The following is a 15,828-nucleotide window of genomic DNA, read 5'->3' as shown; positions in this document are numbered from 1 at the left end:
TCACCACGTCAAAGTGACGTGTACGCGTTAAAGATGCATTAATATGCCGAACAAAACTGAATTTTCATCTGAATAGCCGCAGGCTGCCCCGTTCCGAAAGGAATAAAAGATGGCTGCCGCCGATTGCTCAGGCGCTGGCTACTCGCACCTGCCGGAGAGCATGGGTTTATTTGCGTATAATAAAACTTCTTGCGTGGTTGTGTAACGTTTTCGAGCATTTTCGGCAGATTTACGACCTCCTTCTGCCAACTCTTCTTTGCTGAGGATCCGTTTTAGCGTCATTCTTAAGCTTCCTTTGCATGCCGCCGCAATTTTCGACCAGCCACCGCAAGCTAAGCAAGGGAAAGCGGACCAATCGCAGACGCCGGCACCACCCTCTTCATCCACTTATCAATTTTCAGTGCACTGGCTCTGCCCCATCGAATCCCTCTCCACTTGAGCGTGCTCCTCACCTCTTGTCAGCCAAATAGATACGACAAGCCGCTCAGTGTAGGCAATATTATCCGTTTTTCAAGCAAACAAGAGTGACCTCCTGTGAACGAGTTGAGCGTTTGATTGGTGTGTTCAGACAACCGTGCAGGTGACCGCGCGGTGCTTGCGTCGGTGGTTACGCAAATTTGATGTCAGGAGATTGGAATAAAACATGTTGGAATAGTTTTACGTTATAGGGCCCCAGGCACAGAAACAAAGTAACTCTATGGGCAGTATGCGCGAAGCACCTTTAGCAATTTTGACGTACCTGCAAGCATGTTGAAATCAGAAGTGTCATTCATAGCACCCAAGGACGCAACTATTAGATTGAGAAGAAGCTAGTGGGACATCGTCATGTCCGTGTTTTACTGTATAGTCAACAAATGTGAAGCTGTATCGGAAAAGAAGCCTATCTATATTTATTTATTTATTTATTTATTTATTCATTTATTTATTTATTTATTCAAAAGACCGCTAGAGGCCCTCCAGAAGATGGCATCACATGGGGGGGGGGGGGGAATATGAACATGCTCTCATAACAATTCGTGAAAAAAAAAAAAACGCGACAATATACCCAGACATGACAACGCGCAGTAAATTCAATGTTACGATAAAACCAAAATAGCACAAAATTGAAAGAAATTTGAAAATTGCGACAACTAGAATTCAGAATACATTAAAGGCACTCGACAGAAAATAGTTTGTAAACAAAATCGGGTGGATAGCAAAGGTACCAGAGGAACACAATATTGTTACGAATGATGTTTATTTACAAAGTGAAATGAGGTCCGAGAGGGAGGCTACAGGCCAGGCCGAGCCAGCGCAGACTACCTCGAGATCACGTGCGCACACTCTACTGCTTCTTTCTCTGCCTCAGTCGCGCAGAGCTGCGACATTTTCCCCGGGCGCAGACGAAGCTCGCTTAGCGAGTTAAAGGGGCCTGTGATGGTACTGCTTGAGTCTGGCCACGTGAACAACTTGCGTCGCACGTGAACGCCGATTACTTGCCGTCACTTTGGCGACGACACACTCTAAAAACTAGGAAGGGTATCGCAGGAGTGAAGCTGCCGGTTCACTCTTCAAAGCGTCGTTTTACTCTCGCAAAATGTCGAGGAGAGTGAAATGCATTGTTCACTCTGTCACCAAGGAGAGAGTGAAATGTGCTTTTCACTCTCCCCTTCAGAGAGAGAGAGTTAAAAGACTCTTGCGACAATAGAAAAGAGAGACTCTTGCGGCAATAGAAAACAAAACGTAGCGTAATCTTCTGCTTCAACTGTAGGTGGCTGGCCCCGAACATGGCAATGTATCATTCATGCACGCTGAGCAAAGAACACATCGTTTTGCTGCTAAGAGAACAGGCCGCCGCAGTTCATAGGAACGCGTAGCGAGCGCTCTACTTTTTCACTCGGAGTGGCTCTACTGCGCGCGCGCGCGCTCAAGATCGCGGAACAACACAGCACCAGAGAAAGTAGATCCATCCAGCGAGCAAAGGCCAGTCGAGGGAGATCGTGTGGCAGCCATCTCGCGCCGCCACGAAAACACGACAGTCGTTCGTCATGCCTTGGATATAACAACAAGTCCTCCACGGTAAGTGAATTCTAACTTATGTGCACATTCTCCGTATATGTCATGCTATCGCCAGGAAGTTGTCGCTGCGCTTAGCCGACGCGATTGACGAAGGACTAGGCGTACGCGCTGTCTCTTGATGTCAATCGAAAAAGCCAGTCGTCGCGATAACTGCATGTGATTTTATCACTTTGCCGTTGTCCGTAAGAGCTTTAAAAATCGCAAACGCTGCCAGAACTATGGTATGTTCAATAATACGCCAGGCGAGAGGACGCTTAAAATGGTTAGTTCACCAGCCCGTGATTCCGAGCCTATGCGGAGCGTGATTAGCGTGCGTTTTGTGTGTTTGAATTTATTCAGTTTGGCAGTCTACTATGTACGGAACGCTGTTGAACTAAGGAATCACATAACAGAAGCCGTCATTTTGCTGGCAGCATGCTTTTTTTTTTTATAAATAAACCGCGCGCTTGACGGTGTCTCGCGCAGGGGGAATCTGCGACCACTGAAGTTACGTGCAGCACCAGTGCTAGTTAGAAACTTTGCCGCAGGCATTCAGCTGCATGCTGCAAGAGGTAAGTTGGGCGCGTTATCTTGAACTTACTGAAAACGCATGAGGAATCCATGTTTTATGCTGAAAAAAGTATAAACCCCATATAAGCGATCTTGCGCGCGGCAGCTACAAGCGACGCGACGGAGATGGCTGTCGCGTTCGCTCGTCGCCTACAAGTCGTACTCCGTGCGAGCGACGATTTTGAGCGACGCCTCCCCGGTGTTGCCGGCATGAGGGCTGCAGTCACGCGTGACGCGTGCTTTAGTAATTTACGTTGATGTATTTTACTATAAAAAGTAGCATAAAATATTTCCGGAGGTCTTGCAGTACGTTCTTATCCTTGCACGTATAAAAATTGAATCATTTGCTCGTTCCGCGCGACAATCGGTAGTACTTGAGCGATGTATGTACATCCAGTTCCGGCTTCGCGCTATTGGCTAGTCGCTCATAGCACTTCTGGGCGACGAGCGACGATTTCTAGATTTCCAGAACCGAGCCATCTGTTCAAGCGACGGCCCGTTTTGTCGCTCGTCGCCGTCGCGCACTAAATCGCTCTCACAGTGTTTATCCCTAAGACTGAACTGTTTTTGCTCATGTTGAAATGGTGTGATTATAGGTCTGGTTTTGTCTCCTGTTGCGGTTTTCGTGCACGGTGCGAAACTGAAAGGATGCTGATGTCTACGAACTCGGTGAATTGTCGAGCAGCTAGTTACGCATCGGCATCGAATATAACGGCTGCTGTGTGGAATTACAATTGCAGGGGCGCTTTGCATACGCTTATTGTTTTGGACATGCCTGTGCATTTGCTAATATGAGTTGGCGTGTCAGAGTTATGTCATATGAACAGCTAAATCAGCCTTCCTCTGGGTGTTACAAGCGTAATGTGTGCATTTTGCTATAGCATGGCAGAATATGATGTGTTTATCGCTTGAATATTTTTAGTAGAGAAATAAAATATCAAAATAAAATGTTGCTTTAATTCCGTGTTACCATTCTGTTGTACGCAGAACAATAGGTTGTTGTAATAAACTAATAACTGCGGTTTAACTGCAACTTTTACATGCCTACAAGAATCTAAAATGCTAGATTTCAAACTACAGCAGTAGTCGGGTCTGTCAAAAATGAACTCCACTGCGCACCTCATGCATGAAAATAAGTTCATGCCTTTTAGTAAGCTTAGATGCAGGCCGCAGTGAACTTGTTAGTATTGAAATGTGGGTAAGCTTGCCATAACAAGCCTTGTTGCCCTTTTTTATAGGCACATCCATATATCCATTGAGCTGAAGGACAATATTTTCATCCCTACTGAGCATCATGTTTGCAGCTATAATCCTCAAATTATGGCTTCAGCAGTGGCACAACCAGGCATGGTGCGGGGGGGGGGGGGGGGGGGGGGGGCACACTGGGCACGTGCTTAGGATGTGTCACACGTGGTGTTTGCGATACACCAGACTCATGACAGACCTATGACGTCTGAAAATGACCAATATTCTATTCATTAGCAGGAGTATTCTAACATTCATGAAAAACAAGGATGAACTGTGGTTTGTTTTTTTGCTTAAATCTAAAAATTGAAGTTAGTTTAGCAGTTGACTGTTTCAGTCATTTGGATCTTTTGCATGCATTTCACTAGGAAGACTAAGAGCTAAGACTTTTTTATTGCCATTGCCTTGACTGTCTTGATGTTGTTTTGCACCATGTCCTTGTGTTGACTTTTGCATACGATATTTTTCAGGCACCCGCTTTATATAACGCAAGAAGGCAGCTGCAAGGACACGAGGATGTGAAAGAGCCAGTGCAGCGCGACTTCACGTAGTGTAGAGGAGCCAATGCCAAAAAATCAAAATACATTGGCATGTTATTTGGACAAGAAAACTAGTATGTGGGTATATTGGGTGTACCATTTAACCAAATGTCAACAAAATCAAGATACAGTATGTTACACGAAGATGAAAATTCTCACGTGCTCCAGGCAGTCATCTTAACATGGTATATTTATGTAATGTCTCTAAATGGAAAGTCAAATCAAGTTTGCTCACTGGAGACAAACACATAGCAGCAAGTGTCATTGAAAAGTTAAAAATGTGTTTTAAGAAAGCTGATTAGTTCTGAGAAGTGACTGCTTTTTGTCTTGCCTCTCAACACATATATCCATGTGATAAAAAAATAGTGGTACAATGAAATTGCATATTTGCTTAGCGACATGATACATACTTGCAATGAGCACGGTGCCTGTGTTTACTATAGAAAGCAACAGCCCATGCTTGGTTAGGTTAGGCCCACTACAACATGCAGGCATGGGTGATTGGCACTTTTTTTATTTCTGTATCGTGAGGTTTATTGACGTGCGTATAGGTGCAGTGGCACGCAGTATGGCTAGTACAAAAAAGGGGGGGGGGGCAGATATATGTAGCTCACTGTACACGATACAGGGCAAAGGAAATCCGTGTTCAGCAACTATGTTAAATGCCATGTACGTAAATTTTACAACGCTACTCGTTCGAAGCGCGCACAGGTGCATATTGAAGAAAAGTTTCCAGGGTAGATAATTTAGTTCGTAATTTACACTAATTTTGCTCTAACCACGAGACATAATAATTTGAATATACTGCACGGAAAAACCTAGAGCGAATTAAATTGTGTGTCAGCCTCGTGTGTATACATATAGTCTTCCCTATGCATTAGGTTTTTTGCGTAATGCATTAACAGTTGACAGCCTATCTTATGATGTGTACTCTGTTTACATTACAGTTGTTTATTAGTTTACTCGTTTGTTTTGCGACTGATGAAATGCCGGCATATATATATTTTCAACATCTGACATAACCCTGTATGTTTTGCAGGGACAACCCAGGACGTGCATTTCTCAGCACCCAGTCAACTGCCAAAAGTGACTCAAACACAGGCCACCAGTAAGTGGACATCAGTTGCAATTTCACATTATGCAGTTGGCAGCTGCCTTGTACGGAGGCTTTTTTTTTTAATGAGATGGTGATGTCGTTCTAATGTACATTTTGACCACAAAGGTGCGATCATGTCTCACAGAGGCATATATGGTTGCTATTCTCTGCGAGGGACGTGTTCTCGTGTTCGTGAAGCATTTGTGTTTGGCAGTATTGTCACCCAATGAGTCGGATATAAACACTAACTCGCCACTGCCGGCAAGTAGTTGCGAGAAACGCATTATGACGCTGTAAAGTTATTTCATTAATTCGAAGGAAAGTTTTGCAGCAGGAAAAAAGGTTGCTATTCCAGGTAAACATGTCTTTTTCTCACAGGTTATTTAGCCAGACTGTGGATGCATGAAATTCGTGACTTATGAATAGATTTTAATTTGTTCTTTAGTAATGCTTCTAAAAGAGACTAAAAATAGCATGTGACTACCTCTGCAATCAGCAGACCATACATTTAGTCATAAGTGGCAGTTCCATGCAGTCTTGCACTTTATATAACCTTTCCTTTCAGCACCATTGAAACTGGTGGCTGCGTTTTCAGAAGGAGAAGTGAACTTGACACTGTATATGTATGTGTGAATTCGGTTTTCTTTGTATGTGTCGGCTCACTGACAGTGCAAAAATCTGTTGTACCATGAGCCTGACGACGCCTTCTGCTGCTAGAAATGCGGCACTTCGTATTTTATAGTACTGCATGACATTTAAATCAAAGCTACCACATAAAATGATCAAGAAAACTAACCGCTGTTATAGCTGTTTTCCTCAAAGAACGCTTGTCCTTTATGGGCTGTGTTAATCTGAGCTCTCCACCGATGTTTCAGTAATATTATCCCTTAGTGAGTGAGAGATTGGGGGCAATTAATCGTGTTAGTGTTTAAGTGGTGTCCTAATTATGTGCATTTGTTCCAACAAAGTTGTCTAGATTACTTTATTGTGTAGTGTAAAGCGTATGAAACCATCAGCAACTACTGAGTTGCTAACACGCATATGGATTTGTCACTATACAGGTGGAACTCGGCTGTACCACTGCAGTGCTGCGGAAATTGCCTTCACCAGCGGCTTTGCAACAGCTGTTTCGCAGCATGTCGGTATGTGTTAATTTATAATTATGTTGGGATGGGCTAGTATTATGGACCACTGCTACTCTGTATTGTGACAGATCCATATGATAAGGGATGTAATGGGCACAGCGAAAACCTTTGAATTTTTTACTATGGTACATAAACAGGCTCTCCTTTTCGTCACAGGAGCAGGAGAGGGGCATGCAGGCACTCCTGAATGTACATATATTTCAAAACATGAGAGAGACATATACACACACACACACACAATTAAACTAAAGGCAGGGACGTTCCATCTTTCATCTTGAATTGAATTGTGCAGCGCAAAAATACAACACAGACCACAGAGAAGCACACATGTTAACAGGTTTGATACACACGTTAGTTCAACAGATTTGATACTTCAAGTGTGCTATTTTACACAAGGGGGAAGGGAAAGGGGAGAAAATCTGAAAAAAAAGTGGAGTGAAAAAAAAGAAATCGTGCCAAAAAGCATGAGAAGCATCGCGCAGCCAGGATCACCAGCAGGACATCTAAAAAGCACTCTGATAAAATTACATACAGGACAACCTTACGTATAGTTTGTTTCAATCTACTCAGATCACATGCAGCCATTACTGCAATCAAGTTGTTTCCTTATGTCATATGAGGGAATGATGTGGGCCCAAAAAACTTTAGAGCTGAAGGATTATGTTCCATTCTAGCCTCATTGCCTGCTTTTTTATCATATTGTTATCCGCTGCTTATGTTAGGGACACAAAGTAAGAGTACGAACTGTTTCCCGATTCGCCATTCCACACAACATGTCTTTGTGACTATATGTACATGCAGATGATCCATAGCTGAAAAATATTCAGTACAGTAGAATCTCATTACAAGATGCACTTGGTTGTAAGAGACATCTGAAAATGGTTTGGTTGGTTTTCCGATGTTTGCCACGTTAACAATACTGTATATAAGAGACACCTTTGTTACTAAGGATGACTTTTTAAGTATTCACTACTTCAAAGGGACACAACCCACACACATTCACTTTGTGCACCTTGTGTGCTCCGAAGGGCGTAAAGATCACGCAATCCTTACACAAGTCAATCGCGCATGTCTCTTTTAGCATGAACCAGAAAAGGAGGGCAACGAGGACAGTGCAGGGCAGAAAGTGTCGGCAGTTGAAGCTGACGAGCGTCTAAGAGCACCTCAAAAGTACTGCGAGCAACAAGGCTTGCAAAGTGAAGTGTTTAAATTCCAGAAGTTGGGAAGGAAGCTAACACAATCTACAGTCACTAAAAAGCTGTGAATGTCTTCTTTAAAGCGCCCCTAAACCACCGAGGTTGAAATTTAGTTGCGGTGTTGCAGTTCTACACAATAAGGCAATGAACAGGTAGCCACAAGAATTTTTCGAAACGGTGCAGTAATAGTGGAGCTACGTGTGTTTGATTATCGAAAAGTAGTCCCCACTCATTTTACTCTTTCATCTGGTACACGCCATATGGACAGTATCGTCTTTTCCTTGCCTAGTACACCTCCAAATGTTACGGGACAGGCCAACACCAACGAGCTCTGTTGCTGCCGCGCTGGCCCGTCGTCCTGCGAGGGGTGGCGCTAATACAACGGAACTGTATGGTGACTCGCGTTGAAGAGCCTCATAGGGAGACCCTTCTGTTGGCGTTTCTCTTCTTTGCCCCCATTGGCTGCCCACAATGGCATCGCGCGCAACGCGACGAGGAAGAAGTAGTGTGTGTATTTGCTTGCAGGCCTTGCCGGCAGTCGTACACTTTCGTTCGACCAATCGACAGCACCGGAAACTGGTGACATCATCAGAGACAGCCTGGTGACGTCAGGACAAACTGGGGGGTGCAGGATAGGTCCAGAGAGGCACACGGGGTCATTTTCTTCATATTGTGGTGCTCCGGCAGTGCTACACACTCTGGCATTTGGCTTCGTCGATCGTGACGGCATTCTGATTTCGATACGCGTGTTTACTTGAAATGTTCAAAAAATGTCGAGAAGTGGTTTAGGAGCCCTTTAAGCCACCCTGAGCATTTATTCCTTCAGATATATCACAACATACTTTAGTGATGATGCATAATAAAGTGATCTAGTCTGGCTCCTCAGTGTCTCAAAATTTTTGGTTTCGAGAGACATGTTTCCCGTGCCTCTTGAATATCTTCTGATGAGGCTTTACTGTAATATACACAAAAAATTGTGTAACTCCTCCTGCAAGTATTATTCATTAAGCCCGGTCACTTATGTGCAAAGATTGTGGTTAAGTCTTGATGTCCGTACTTTTTAGAGCTATGTTTATTAATTCATGCTGTTCTTATTGGTTCTTCGATGCAGGAGACAATGCCTACGAAATTATTGGCCCTGATCATGAGAACCCTCAAGGGGCAAACAACATCTCTGTTGCAGAAGTGAGCCCGGTACCACTTGGAAGTTACCATGACAGATGACACGGCAGCAATAGATACAGAGACTGCCACGTCTACTGCAGCTGCAACAGTGTACGAGGCAAGCAGCAGCGCGTCAGCAGCAGTGTCAGAAGGAACCACACCAGGCCTGGTAGAGCAACATGTGTGCTATCACTGACTTTTTTTGTAGTGGATACAACTCATTTGCTCAACATACAAAAGCTTTTCACCACGACTGTGAGCCAGTGTTATTGTGCAGCAAGTGCAAGACTAAGTTAAGTGTTATAACACAGTACAAGCATCACTTTAACATATGAAAACATATTACAGTTGTTGCCTCCCCAGCCAGCCCACATAGCCACAACAATGTTGAACACATGGTGTGACACACATCTTCTCCATTAGAAGATAGTAGAGACTATCGGTGTTGTTGTTAGATTAACTGGTCTTTGTAGGCAACTAGGACAACACAGGTGTCATAAGATTGTTGTTGATGTTGTTGTTGAAGAGGTAAAAAAGAAGTTTGATGCAGCTGAAGTGCAAACTGATATTGAGCAAATCAAAAGCAACCACCTGAGAAAGCAACACTATCGAAATTTGGGTATCTATGTGCCGCCAACTCTGGTAAGAATGGCATAGGACAGAAGTGTGATGAAAATCACACAGACACTGCTGTTGCATCACTGGCCACAGTGAGCAGCGACTTGTAGGGCAAGAGAGTCAACTGAAACTAACATTATGATATAGTGTCATGCTCCCATGTGACCACTTTTCAAGTTATTTTGCAAGATACAGCTCAACCTCCAGAAACGAGACTGCAAGTTGTCTGTAAAAAAGCTTTCACAAAAAATTATTCATAACACTATTAACATAGCAGTATCTTTTTTTTGTGTCGGTTCGAGGTTCCCGGCTGTCCATTAATGCAAAAATTTAGGAAAAAAAGAACATGTCGTACTTACACCTTTTTAACAAGTACGAGGGGGACAGAACTTTTCTAGTTATGCATCTTCATCATACTATCAAGTTTTTAAATGCCTTTTATAATTATTATTACCAGTTATATCTGAGTGCATTGTATGCATGTAGCAGGTGTAAAATCAGGTCAGTTGGATCAGATGCCTTATCTGCAAGCGAGCCCTATATTCAAGAAATTTGAAATAAAATAGTTACGTTAGAGACGCAGTCTTTCAGCACTTTATTGCCTGTGGTTTAAGCATTGCTCAATACTTTTGTGGGTGGCAATTTCAACCGGCACAGCACTGCGCTTTGCCACAGTCACATTTGTCTTCAAAGCGGTGTTTACCATTTGTGTTGATCTGTTTGTGTATGCATAGAGCAAGTTTTTAATTTATATTTTTCTGCATTCTTGTGCTTGCACTAAGCTTGTATAAGGCAGTTACAAAATGTGCGGCACTATAACGAACTGTTCTGTTGAGCTTACACTTGCAAATAATCGTGTTCAGATGGCCGCACTTCTATGCGGGTGCACCGCTAGCTTTGTGTGTGTTCTCATGTTTGTATAAAGCTTATATAAGCTAGTTAGAAAATGTATGTCACTAAGCATTGTGATATTCTTTAAAGAACTGCTTGGTTGGTTTTACACTTGTGAATTAGTATTGAGGCGGTGGTATTCCCATGTATGCCCACTGCTAGCTTTCTGTGTCCTCACGTGTTTGTACTAAGTTTCTACAAGGGAGTTACAGCATGTACGTCACTAAGCGCTGTGATATTTTTTAAAGAACTGCTTTGTTGGTTTTACACCTGTGAGTAATAGTACTCGTGTGGCACTAGTCATGTGTAGGTACACAGGGACCATTTGTATACATTATGCTCATGTAAAGCAGTTACAAAGTGTATGTCACTAATTACTGTGATATTTGTTGAATTGCTGTGATGGTTTTACACATGTGAATAATAATGGTCAGGACACAGTACTTGCGGTGTATAGTTGAATTTATACACTGCCAAGACATGGGCTGTATACGTACCAAAAGAAATGTATGTCATTATATTGTTGTGATTATTACTGTTTGGATTTCATTAAACTGTAATAAAATTGTTTCTTGTATCTATTGAGGTATGGCAATTTGTCATGCAACCAAACTGAGGACCTGCACTTGTGCATACAAATAAACAGCTAATTTAAGAGTATACTGCTCATATTCTGCTAAACCAGTTTAACAAATCTTCTACTACAATACTGGAAAAATGACAGAGCTGACTCGGATGCACAGAAAAAGTTCTGCACTGGCTGAAGGACTGCCCCACACTGGAGTTCGTAATGTTGCGTTTATTGGAGTAGAACAAAAAGTGCACTTCTATTAAAAATGCGACAGTCAGTGCAGAAACATAAGGCAGACGAGCGGATGTGGCACATTTTTTTCAGGGCCCTCCATGCCTACTACTGCATTTCTAGTCTTCCTGTGCTCTGCGTATAAGCCCCTGTTCAGCCAAGGTTTTTACTCCATGACAGTTGTTCTACTGGGTTCGTAGCAATATTGAAGAAAAAAATTCAATGGTTTTCAAGGACTTTCGAGGCCCCGACACAGTAACTTCAAGGACCTCGTGCAATGTGTGTAGTAGTTTGGACAGGCAATAACTTGTTCAAGAACACCGTTAACTTTAATGCAAACAAAAGAAAACAAAACAAATCGCATTTCAGTGATTTCAAGCATTTGAAAGACTGCTAATTTGCCTTTCACCGCCCACCACTAAACGCACACAAGGAAGCATTTCAAGAAAGCGCTCAAAGTTTTTCTGCAATAGCACAATTAACTACTTGGACCTGCAACATTTGCAGTTTTTGAATACTGTTTGGTTTGACAGTGTATGTGATGTCATCTGTTGCCTCAGCTTTTTTCACCATCAAATAAGCAATAGTCATTTCTAATTTCTTTTTATTGTGTCTGTCGCTCTCAATTTACTCTTCACGGCTTCTCTTCGAATGCCTCAACTGTTGAGCTTCCTGCTTCTGCTCCTCCAAGCACATTTGTCGCCGGTTCCATGTGCATAAAACTGGTATCTGCAGCTCCTTTGTAATTTCAACTTTAAGGATGTCGCTTTCCTTCTATTACCTCCAGAGACAATTTTCTGTGACATGCGAAAGAGTGTCACAGAAGGGAAAAAAAGCGCTTGGCAATGTCTGCTAAGTCTAGCCAAGTGTACAAGTTTAAGGACTTTCCAGTACTTCTAAAAATTCAAGGGTTTTCAATGCCTTGAAAATGGCATTTTAGAAATAAAAGATTTTCAAGGATCGCTACAAACCCTGGATTCTAGCACCTAAATAATTTTACAAGCTTATTTTGGCATGGAGTTAGGAAATTCATGCTTTCTAGCTAACGCTGCACTATCTCTGTACAGTGAAGCCACGAGAGCGCAACTATTTTGGAGTAAAGAAAAATACTGAAAGCTTTTAATACCACTCTTCTTTTTTTCTATGGAGCTTCGTATTGCCTAGTTAAGTTTACGAATGTGCCTGGTGTTGGCGGGCGTTTTTTCGACATGTTCTGGAAGAAGCAGATGTCTAGCCCCCGTATTCAGAAATGTATCTTAATACAAAGCTCATGCTTGACTTGATATAAACGACGCCTGGTGCGAACGTCCCCCAAGACGCTCACTGCCTTTCTTTTGGTGCGTTCACGACTTGCGTCGTTTAGATCAAGTCAAGCATGGGCTTCAAGTTATGATGCATTTCTGCATATGGGGGTAAGCGTGCACGATTCCGGGCAACGCACTGTGCCATTGACACTGAGAGAAAACGGGGAAAACAGAGTTAACCACTTATGCTCCTAAACTTTCGCGTACCTGTGGTGTGCGTGTATCGTGGAAGAAGAAACAGCGCAAACACAAGGACGAAAAAAAGCATCCACCACACCAGCGCTTCGTGGTGTGGCATGTTTTTGCGTCGTCCTTGTGTTGCGCTGTTTCTTCTAAAATGCTCAACCAATTAGCCGGCAAGTCCATCCTGTGCATATATAAATTGAACACACGCAGGAGTGTAGATGGTCTTCGAAGCTTTTAGAACGAGCACTGCCACAGGATACGAGCAGTGCACGCGTAACAAGTGGACACATTAGTCATATAAACATGCGTGCCAATGCATTTGACGCGGCTATCGGCATAAGCAGTCTCCAAATGCTGGAATGCATGCGCTTCAAAACGCTAACGATCCGCTGCTAATGCAGGACAACAGCTCACAGCGGACTGAACCAAACTCTAAACTAATGCACTTGAAAAGAACGTCTACACGGCAGCGTGAGGCACGTCGAAATGCCTGGTACTGGCGTCGCAGTTGCTCACCAGTATACGCGCGAATTAAATTCACATACGTGGATGGTTGGCGCAATACTTTGTATCCGCGTATTTTGGAGAACATGGACTGGAGAAGCACTCGATCATGAGCTGAACGGCACATTTGTTATTTTCCTGCGGTGACGACAAGCCGTGAATAGTTCTCACGTTGTCGTCTACGTTGTCTTCCTTCGTTAGACGTAGCAAGGAATGGAAATGATGCAAACGCACACGTATTCCAGTACACAACAGCACAGCACACTGCAGAGAAACCCCACCCACCACAGCCGATTCATCAAATACGTTTGGTATATATATATATAAGCTCTCAAAGAACACGACGGGGCGTGGCGGCGCTGTGGTGTAATGGTTATGATGTGTGTTTTGAAATGTACAGATGCGAGTGTACGCGGGTTCGAGTTCACATGATGTATAGAGCATTGTGATTCTTGATAAGTATGTGATCCCCTTGACAATTGTATTCTAATTAGATTGTGTGACTCCTGATTGTGAAATTTGCGAAGATATTGGCAGATTAAGTGTTAAATCGCTTTTTTTTTCCTCCTTAGTGGCGTTCGTGACGCATACGCATCGGCCGCTTCAGAGCAGTCACGCCTCACGGTAGGCAGCAAATAGCCAGGAAAAAATTACTTTAAAATCCTGCATAACTTTGCTCACGCCTATTCTGAAGGCCGCTTGGAATCGGGCCAATGTCTCTGAGGAGCCGCCTAGGGAACAGTGTATCAGCGACCCTAATTTGATCTGATTTCCTGCCTGCATGCGTGATCAGGACTTGGCTAAGAGGGTATTGGGGAGAGTACTAGCACTCTGTTCTGAAGGAGTACAAGCACTCTGTTTGGGGGAGTAGAAGTACTCGGTCTGCCGGTGTACTATTAACCCTGCGGGGAGAGTATTAGCACTCTGCGGAAGAGTACTAGCACTCCCTGTGGGAAGAGTATTATCACTCTGCGGAAGAGTACTAGCAATCCCTTGCGGTGGAGTAACAAAACTCTGTCAGGAGGAGTTGACCTACTCTCTCTCAAAGAGGGTCGATCTACTCTCGAAAAGAGAGTGAAATATGGGACAAGCAGCTACTCCCTCAAAGAGAGTGCCCGGCACTCCCTTAGTTTTTAGAGTGCATAGTTCACATCACTCAAGCGGCTGAGTATAACGAATGGTCCGGTGTAAGTGGCGAGAAACTTGCGGTACAATCCCTTTTTGCGAACAGGTGCGCACAACCAAACATAATCACCGGGAGTAAAGCTGACGGGGATATGCCGCGCATCATAGCGAATCTTGCTGTTGCCTTGTGAGGACAACGTCCTAAGATGCGCCAGTTGACGTGCTTCCTCAGAACGACACAGAGTTTGGGCGATGGAAGGATCTTTTTGGCATGATAAAGGTAGAATAGTGTCCAGAAAGCTCTGGGGAGCGCGTGCGTACAGCAAAAAGAACGGCGCATATCCAGTAACTTCGTGCTTGGCACTATTGTACGCGTATGTTACAAAAGGTAAGACGGCGTCCCAATTCTTGTGGTCAGCGGTGACATACATTGATAACATGTTGGTAAGGGTTTGATTCGTTCGCTCCGCGAGGCCATTGGTTTGCGTGTGGTAAGGAGTGGAATGACGATATGCAGAACCACAAAGCCGTAAAAGTTCTGCAACGACGTCGGCCGTGAATTGCCGTCCACGGTCACTGATCACAACACGGGGAGCGCCGTGACAGAGTATGACGTGATGCAGCAAAAATGAAGATACATCTGCTGCAGTGGCAGATGGAAGTGCCGCCGTTTCCGTGTAGCGGGTAAGGTAATCTACGCATACAATAATCCAGCGGTAGCCAGCTGACGTCTTTGGGAGCGGGCCAAGCAAGTCGATGCCGACTTTTTCAAAGGGTAACGTCGGTGGCCTAACTGGTTGTAAATAGCCTGCTGGGGCCGTCGTCGTTTGCTTGTGGCGCTGGCAAACAGTACAGCTGGCGACATACTGTTTCGTTGTTTTCCAGAGCTTGGGCCAGAAAAATCTGTCTAAGTCGGTGCAGCGTGCGTGGCGCGCTTTGTAGAAAAGTGCATACTATACATTGTGAGCATTTTTCTCAGCGCGTCTATATATATCCGCACTTTGGGAACTGTTTAAGTGAGTATTGTACATTCGCGATTAGAAACTCTGCAGACAGCATTCTCCTAGATGTTTGTTCTGAAAGCGCAGACGGCTTATCGACGAGCACATTTTCCAAATAAATAGTTCTGAATAACCAAAAGAAGGAAAGTGGTTGTTCGTCCTACAGACATTCAGTGCCACTGACTTCACAACTTGACCAAAGTACGCAACAGGGATTCATTCCACTACGTCTCGGTCAGCACAATGAAAAACCCTTCCTGCATTTCGGAGATATCTGCAAAACTGTGAATTATTAAACTTAACAATACATAAAAATGTCCGTCAGCGTAATGAATCGACCTTACATCCACACACATTACAAGTAGTGTGGCTACTTAGTAACAAAAAGACGTCAGTCACAAAATT

The 15,828-nt window shown here is 43.7% G+C and overlaps 1 protein-coding gene across 3 annotated transcripts; it reads left to right on the top strand.

Moving 5' to 3' along the window:
- Positions 1-1,968: 1,968 nt before the first annotated feature.
- LOC126526333 (uncharacterized) lies at positions 1,969-11,078 on the top strand. Of its 3 annotated transcripts, none has more exons than XR_008611426.1 (4): positions 1,969-2,058; positions 4,323-5,499; positions 6,549-6,629; positions 8,940-11,078. XR_008611426.1 is itself a non-coding variant. In XM_055068144.2 (4 exons), exons 1-4 carry the CDS (start codon positions 4,417-4,419, stop codon positions 9,050-9,052), a joined length of 312 nt encoding a protein of 103 aa, XP_054924119.1. In that variant the 5' UTR covers positions 4,019-4,416; the 3' UTR covers positions 9,053-11,078. The 3 variants fall into 3 exon arrangements, 1 of the variants encoding a protein (XP_054924119.1); XR_008611427.2 differs by lacking the exon at positions 1,969-2,058 and having other exon boundaries at positions 4,010-4,469; positions 5,431-5,499; XM_055068144.2 differs by lacking the exon at positions 1,969-2,058 and having other exon boundaries at positions 4,019-4,465; positions 5,431-5,499.
- Positions 11,079-15,828: the final 4,750 nt, after the last annotated feature.

Source organism: Dermacentor andersoni, chromosome 8, assembly GCF_023375885.2.
Source record: "Dermacentor andersoni chromosome 8, qqDerAnde1_hic_scaffold, whole genome shotgun sequence".
NCBI lineage: Eukaryota > Metazoa > Arthropoda > Arachnida > Ixodida > Ixodidae > Dermacentor > Dermacentor andersoni.
The sequence above is the reverse complement of the archived record's forward strand: the minus strand, read 5'-3'. Positions and strand labels throughout refer to the sequence as shown.